Genomic DNA, 8,619 nt, shown 5'->3' with positions numbered 1-8,619 from the left:
CCCTGTATGTAATATCTTTTAAACATTTATTTTGTCCAGATCAGACCTCTTTAATACCTACTGGCTGGCAAAAACCCAGCTTTCTGTGTCCATCAAGGCCATTAGAGATGGTGAGCCTCAGGTAAATTTAGGCAAAACACAACTGGATAGTCAAACAGCAATCAACTTGGAACATATTACAGTACAGTTTATGCAACTGGTAACTTCATGGTTGCTTGGCTAAAAGATAATGCCAGTACTGTATTACATTTTTCAAACCCCACATGACTGTTTCTTAGAATCTTAACAAAAGTTGTTTCATACATTACTTTCTAGCTTGTAAGAAATTTAGCATCTGTCTTTAGGAAGTTGTCTTTTTTTTAAGTTATTGATTTAGTTTTGTGATTCATACTGACACTTGAGATGTCTTAAAAAATATGATGTCAGCTCATAGTATAATTTTTGCTTTTTGTGCTCGATTTTAATGTGCTTGTTTTAATTATCCAGTTATGTGGAAGCCTGAAAGACAAGCAGCTCCATATTATCTACCGGCCAGGGATCACAGCGCAGGAAGAACTTGAAGCAGTCTTGACAGCATATTTGTGTGTCATTAACTACATCCATTTTTCAGAGGTAATGAATGCTTTGCATGGAAATAATTAGGTTTTCAATGTAGAGTAACTATATATTTGTGATCTATCAGCAAAATGAATAACTTTAAAATTTAATTTCCACTTTTTGTTAGCAAGATTATCATCATTACAGGGTGCTCTCTTGTCTGGTGAATATGTTGCCGAGGGACTATCAACAACAACACCAGATTCAGAGTTCATTGCAAAAGTCAGACACCATGCACACAAAATTTTTCCAACCTTCTTGCACAATCTCCAAGCAAAAGGTATATTGAATCCTAAATTTATGATGATGATTTTCATTAATCAATTTTAATTAAATACTGTTTTCCTTCCATTTAGAAAGGCAAAGATATTTGAAGAAGATACTTAGATGTTTGGTATAACAAAAGAATATTTAGCTAAAATCTTTCTTGTAATTGATTCATATATCATGGGTTGAACGACTTAAGCTTATGTTTGTGTATACAATACCTCGTACATTTCAGGTTGGCACATAAACAGGCTACTCTTGGCAGCTGATGAGTGGAGGGTGTTGTAAACGCTGCAGCTCTAAGTCAGCAGCCATCATGTGGACCAGCTTCATTTTTGTTATCAGATGTGGACCAGCTTTGATGTATAAATTGATATAAAGATTATTCTTTACCTGTTTTAGCAAGGAAGCAGACTTTTATAAATGTGGAATATTTTTGTTTAGACTTGGAAATCTTTGAAGTATTTTATGTACAAATTATTTATATTATGAGGGGTACCCTTGACTAAGAGGAGTGTTGACATATATTTTTTATTTATTGCAAAACTTTAACATATTTTGCTTTCTTACACAAGTTTTGAATATAGTCTAAATGTCCATTCATGCAACTGCTATTTGCTTTTATTTGTTAATTAATGCATGTGGCAAAACATTATAAGTGGCAAACCATTAAGATGTAAATAATTTATATTTTAGTCACTCCTTATCTAGCTGCTGAAGATTGTTGTAGACAATGTTAAGACCACTTTTATTTATTTATTTATATATATATACAAGAGTGCTTACATTCTTGTACAGCCACTAGTACGCGAAGCATTTCGGGCAACTCTTTAATCCTATATTCCCTGGGATACGACCCCGCGAAAAATCGTTTAACAACCAGGTACACATTTTACTGTTGAGTTAAACAGAGGCTATAGTTAAGGATTTGTGCCCAGTAAATCCTCTCCGGCCAGGATATGAACCCAGGACAAAGTGCTTGCAAAACGCCAGGCGAGTGTCTTAACCACTACACCATGGGGTAACACCACCTTGCTTTTTGTCAAAATACATGCACTCTGTAACCTACCACTCCCTTCTCTCATCTTTCTCTCTTTTTGTATCTCTGCTCCTTCACTCATTCCTAAAACTTGATCACATATATGAATTGTTCCTTAAACAAATAACATATTTTATATTAAAGATGCTCAGAATTTCATGGTTGTTTTAATTATAAGAGTGGTGTAGTTTAACAACTTTGCAAGTCTATGTTTGTATATTTTATAGGCTATAACAGCAAACTATATACTTAAATGCAGTTTTGTTTTGTATTGTATCTCACAGTACTGATATGTGCACATAAAATTTGGAAAAAAAAGAAGACTTTATTATTGTTAAATGTAGGCCATTCTAAAACCCTTATAAAGATCTCATAGCAAAAAAGGAGTAAGCCAAGTGCTAACCCAATGAAGTATTAAATGTTTGCAAATCTCCACTCCTACATATGGTATATTATCTATATTTACTGTTAACTGGCAAATTAAATAGACACTAGGTCCACGGTGTCTGGACACTAGGTACCAGGGTGTCAGGAAACTAGGCACCATGGTGTCCAGACACTAGGCAATAGGATGTCTGGACACTGGGCATTAGTGTGTCCAGAAACTAGATCCATTGTGCCTGTACCCTAGGCACCAAGGTGTCCGAACACTAGGCACAAGGGTGTCTGGACACTAAGCACAAGTGTGTTCGTACACTAGACACCAGAGTGTCCAGACATTAGGTCCATGGTGCCTGAACACTAGGTCCATGGTGCCCAGACAATAGGTCCATGGTGTCCAGATACTAGGCACCAGGGTGTCCAAACAATAGGTCCATGGTGTCTGAACACTAGGCACCAAGGTCTCTGGACACTAGGCACCAGGATGTCTGGACACTACGCACCAGGGTGTTTGGGCACTCGGCACCAGGGTGTCCGGATACTAGGTGGTGTCTGTCTGGACACTAGTGCCTAGTGTCCAGACAGAGTGGAGCTAGTGTCCAGACACTTCGGTGCATAGTGTCCAGATTTCTATTGTCTCGTTTTTTATATTAGTGTCTTGGAAGAGGAGAACAGTAGGGAACACAACCCAGAACATATGTATATACAAAAGGGTTCTACCAGATTGTTAATGAACCAACTTGTTTTTGGTGTACTGAACTGATGGTATCAGAGGCGGTAGTAGACGATTTGACCAGTCCCGTGTACACAAGCCAATCAATTTTGTAATTAATTTGAATATTAGATTAGATTTTTTATCCAGATAAAGGTACATACATATAAGATGAGTTACAAACATAATGCTGGATTTAAAGATAGTACGTACATACAATACCTAAAGCCGGTCCGTCTAATTACCACAAGCTACCACAAGCTTCACAAAGCTTCCTGGCAATACGTTAATAATGAATAAATATGATATATTTACTCATTATAATGTTGGTGCTGAATGTACAACACGAAAAAACCATTTTAATCTGAAAAAGTATTTTTTTTTATAAAGAAATTAGACGAAAATAAAGAGCTGGTGACGCCAAATCAAGTCGCGATCCAAGCGTCGGTTAGGTTAGGTTTGGTTTGGTTAGGTTAGTTTAGGTTAGGTTAACCTAACCTAACATATCATATTTATTCATTACTAACGTATTGCCAGGAAGCTTTGTGTAGCTTGTGGTAGCCTGCGGTAATTAGATGGACCCCCTAAAGCTACTAGTACGCATAGCGTCTTGGGCAATATATGCAAATTAACCTTAAAGGTCTATATGTCAAAATAAAAAATACAGATGTAAAAGATAATGTGACTACATTTCAAGGAATATATATCTTACATGAAAGCCAGTGGTTTTACAAGAATGGGAAAACATCAATGCAATGATGTACTCTCATGAACCCAATGTACCTTCTTGTATACTATATAAATAAAAAAAATAATAAATAAAATAAATGTATACTGTATGTGCTGCCATGGCAGTAGCTTCACTCGTGGGTTGTCTCAAACTGCCTAATAAACTCACCTACCGGTTGACAGATGTTAATCTTCTTGTTTGAGGAGCTGTTTGAGCACTTGAGACAGTTAAGCAAGTCCCAGCTGTGTCTGGGGTACAAGTGACAGGATGAACAATCCAGCGGGTTTTCTTCCTATTGGGGAGTGTTGTACATGCTGCTATGGCGGTGTGTCCCCTCACAGGATGAGTGGCGCTCTCCAATAAACTCGCCCATCGGGGCAAAATTTAAAAGATTTTAAATTTGTCGGGATTTTTTTTTTTTAATTTATTACAGCTTGATGACATAGCGCGGCCTTTGAAGTAGTACCAAATGCTTAGCGGGAAATATTATGCTTAGCGGTAAATAAAAAAATAATCTAAAATGTTCATATAAAAAAAATCTTCCTATATGTGTTTAGGCCATAAATATATATATTTTACCGATAATGATCAAATTTAAATTTATTGATATAAAATTGATATAAGTGAAGGACAAGAGCCAAAACGCTTTCTGTAATAGTGGCTTTAGGCATTGTATGTACTAGCTCTATCTATAAATCCATCAACTTTTGTATTTCACCTTGTATGTATGTACTTTACCTGAATAAATATTTGTATTTTGTATTTGTATTTTGTATTCGTTTTCCCAGGTTGCTAAAGTTAGCGAGAAAGTAGTCCACCTCGACTGCTGAACAGCTGCTGGGTGAACCGATGTAAACAAGGACACATCTGATCCCACGATCGTCCTCGCCCCTAAATCAACACAACAACAGCTGGAAATCATCTGTGAGGTGATAACTTTACCTCATCTGCACATGTCGCAAAGGAGATCTTGTTGAAATCGCCGTCAACTCACAGTATTAGACATTTCGCCCGATATGGAGGCGAGGCGAGCAGAGACGTGTAGCTACGGGAGACAGCTTGGGCCCGATGGAAGGTATGCCAGACCTGGAAACGACTCGTTAGAACGGGATGTTAGCATGATCTGGACTGTAGGCATGGAAGAGATGCTCATATATTTCGTACGGGCCAACCGCATGCTGTGGGACCCCAAGCATCCACACTACACAAAGCCCATACTCAAGAGGAGGAAAGTTGAGGACATTGCTGCTATCATCAAGAGAGAAACGGCATCTGAAGGAGAGTTACACCCTCACCCCAGGTTGGCATTGTAATACAGATGATGTCTCAACTTAGATTATGTCTTATGTTGGTAATTTTGTACCCTACATAACTTAACCCAATGTAACACGATCTGAATATGACCTAATGACAAATGACAGCTTAACCTAATGACAAATGGTTTTAACAATTAGAAAAAAGTTTTGTCAAAACTCTTGTATACAAGTTGATCAGACACTCCAAAGTAATAGTACTTGTGGATAGAATACAAAAGTCAAATGTAGAACCAAACTGAAATGAATTGTTTCATGGTGCAAAACATTACTACTTCACTAATGGTATTGTGACTGGCTCTACAGTCTCAACATACCATTAAATTTCTATATCCTTAAGAAAGACCTAAATCCCAAGCAGATATTATAAAAGTGTTATGATGGCCTAGTTACCAGGAGAACAGAGGAACAGGAAATCATCATTTCCAATAACAGATGTGGTAAATTGGACATTTGCCATCCATCAACTTGTCAAGACGGGGATTGTCTGTACCGAACCACTTGGGGTGGACGATAGAGCGACAGTCTTGCTTCATGCAGGACGGCGATTAATTTCCTGTCCAAGTGGTTGAGCACCATTCCTTTCCCCTGTCCCATCCCAAATCCTTATCCTGACCCCATCCAAGTGGGGTCAGGATAATGCCATTACGACTATATACTGTACGTGTATAGTCGTAATGGCTTGGCGTAGTTTTTTTATCAATCTAAATCTTAGGAACTAGGTAAATACACCAACACCATATCTTCACCTGTTTAATTTAATATACAGTACTGTACAGTACTGAAAATTGAAATCAATATACACTGTACATATATAGCATCCAATGCAGCATACTAAAAATAACAGCTTCAGGCTCTGCAGACCACAAATAGGGCAGAGAACAGAAGATGTTTTTTACCCTTAGGGTATTAAATGGAATCACCTACCCACTGAATCTGGAAAACTCCTCAGAAACAATGGGGAGGTGGGACCTTTGACAAGCCATGAGCTTCCTGTCCCCATTAAAGCCACTACAGATGGTGGCCCCTTAGGTGAAGTCAGGTGATTTCAGGCATATTACATATAAATTAAAATAAATAGAGATAATCAGATATGATAATGTATGGTCTATTCCAATACAGGTATCATAGTATATATTAGTGCACTAATGAATTAACCATTTCATTTATTATCAATAACTATTTTTCACTGCTCTTCTCTTCCTGCAGTAGATGTATGGAAGAAATATAGGAATCTGCGAAACTCCTTTCTCCGTGAATTGAAACGAGCTAGTGATAAGAGGCGTGAGACAGGGAATAACACACACACCTCCAGCTGGGTCCATTTTAACAGAATGCGGTTTTTATTATCTGTTGCTAATGTCAATAGTAACAGTAATCTCCCAGCCACTGCAGGCTTCCAGGTAAACAGTTTAAAGTTATGTATTTGATGGTTCACTTCCCAGCTATAAATTTAAACTTTACTGCACATCATAGCATTGCCATGTATGTCGGTAAAGAGTTGGCAAATAGTCCCTAGTGACTATAGGGATATTATTAACGTAAAAAGTTGCATTTCTTTTATTGGCATAAGATAAAGTAAGGCAATTTATTTGTGTGCCTGGCTCAATACACTTAGTTGAGGATGTAATGTTACAGATAGGTTAACATTAAGATAAATATATTTGACACAAGCAAATCCACATGGACAAAGAGAAAATAAGAGGCTGTACATTTTGGACATTAGAACTAAACTATTTAGCAGATATTGTACAGACACCAAAAAAGTAAAGATTCATTTTCATTTAGTTTCCTGTTCTATGTGGATTTGCTAATACTATTACTCAGTGTTCTTCACACACTTATGATTGAATAGATATATCTGATCATGTTGTATAATATGTACACAGATGCAATAAGTAAATATAGGTTTCAGTAATAACATTAATTTTGGATTTTGCTTATTAGGTGGGAAGCCAACTCTCATCAGTGAAAGATGAAAACCATGCTATTAGCATCTGCAATACATGATGAGCGCTCAAGACTTGAGCAAGAATGTCAGGAAGGTGTGAGGGTTGGTGGGGAGTGGGCAAGTACCCTATGCAGTATCTGCCACCCCTTCTGCTGGATTGACCAGACGTACAGCATCTGCACCCTCACAGCCTGTACAGTCACATTCCGACAACGAACCTCAGCTGAATGCTAAAAAACGGTCCTCAATAAGCAGCAGTAGGGCAATGAATTCTGATGATTTAGAGAGGGCTGCTAAAATTTTACGGAAGCTAGAAAAAGATCCAGATGTTGCTGAAAGTTTTGGAAAGTTTGTTGCAGCTTCAATTCGGAAGCTACCGGAGGCAAGCCAACATAATCTGATGTCAAAAATAACTCGGGTAATGTCTGAATTTCACACAACTGAAGATGATTGAAATTGTTATTTCATAAATTTAAGTGCAATTCATATCTAGTAAAATAATGTAGCTCACTTGTTTAAACAATATTTTCATATAATTTTGTACCACATTTGATATAATGTTTCGCAATATCAGCTAGGGCTTCTTAAAGTACTGTTCTCTAGGCAAGTCACTATTTTTATTGTTGCTATGTGCATGTGCTCCAACTGGTCAGTGAAGTATGTAGAATCGTCTGAAAATTATACTCTATTAGACAAGGCATATAAAGTATATATATATATATATATATATATATATATATATATATATATATAATATATATACACATACACACACAGTATAATATATATGTATACAGTACATAGTGTTGTCTCTACCACTTCTGCTCCTACTGAACCTCTGCTCGATTTCGTCAGATATTCAAGTAACTAGCATAGGGTACCTAACCAGACCTATTAATTTGTTCTGTCATGAGTCTGCTGACTCAACTGTATCCTTAGAAGTTGACCTTACTCTTGCCACCACACATTACACTTCCTTGCCATACATCATTATTAATCCATTTACTCATGGTACATTATATGATACTCCCATGCTTAATATTACCCTTTGAGAACATTTGCTTGGTTGAACAGGTATATTTCTTTGTGAACTCTATACACCCAGTTACATTTTACATGTCATAGCCAAGATGCCTTAATATTTTCATTGATGCACTTTTTTTTTATACCAATAATTTTTAAAGTTGTAAACTTTACACTTTTATAGATATCAAGTTTGTAATATTTTATTACAACAAAAGAGCATTTTTATGCCTAAAGAAAAAAATGCCCTGTTAAGAATTTCCCTTTTAAATTTGGTCTAGTTTTTTCTGCTCAAACAGTGAAACATTTAATGTTGTAAATGATGGGCTGGAAAGCCCTGCTGATAGAATAAATGAGGGACTGGAGAGCCCTGCTGATTGAACAAATGATGGACTGGAGAGCCCTGCTGATAGAATAAATGATGGACTGGAGAGCCCTTCTGATAGAATAAATGATGGGCTGGAGAGCCCTGCTGATAGAATAAATGATGGGCTGGAGAGCCCTGCTAATAGAATAAATGAGGGACTGGAGATCCCTGCTGATAGAATAAAATGTATTTCAAATCCTGTGATGTTGTTATTGGTATTCATTTGGTAATTACATACT

The 8,619-nt window shown here is 37.0% G+C and overlaps 1 protein-coding gene and 1 non-coding gene across 3 annotated transcripts in view; both read left to right on the top strand.

Moving 5' to 3' along the window:
* LOC123761651 (RUS family member 1) overlaps positions 1–2,060 on the top strand; it is a 13,173-nt gene extending 11,113 nt beyond the window's left edge. For both annotated transcript variants that reach the window (XM_045747724.2, XM_045747725.2), the window contains exons 9-11: positions 487–612; positions 745–877; positions 1,100–2,060. In XM_045747724.2, the coding sequence (XP_045603680.2) occupies positions 487–612; positions 745–877; positions 1,100–1,152 (312 nt within the window). In that variant the 3' untranslated portion in view covers positions 1,153–2,060. The remainder of the gene's footprint in view (positions 1–486; positions 613–744; positions 878–1,099) is intronic.
* Positions 2,061–4,560: 2,500 nt separating this feature from the next.
* On the top strand, positions 4,561–7,737 carry LOC123761655 (uncharacterized). The gene is made up of 3 exons (XR_011229528.1): positions 4,561–5,011; positions 6,235–6,442; positions 6,987–7,737. It is a non-coding gene; the product is annotated as an uncharacterized protein (transcript).
* The last annotated feature ends 882 nt before the right edge of the window (positions 7,738–8,619 follow it).

The sequence above is a fragment of the Procambarus clarkii genome, chromosome 24 (genome assembly GCF_040958095.1).
Source record: "Procambarus clarkii isolate CNS0578487 chromosome 24, FALCON_Pclarkii_2.0, whole genome shotgun sequence".
Classification (NCBI taxonomy): domain Eukaryota; kingdom Metazoa; phylum Arthropoda; class Malacostraca; order Decapoda; family Cambaridae; genus Procambarus; species Procambarus clarkii.
Note: the sequence above shows the minus strand (reverse complement) of the source record. Positions and strands in the feature narration are given on the sequence as shown.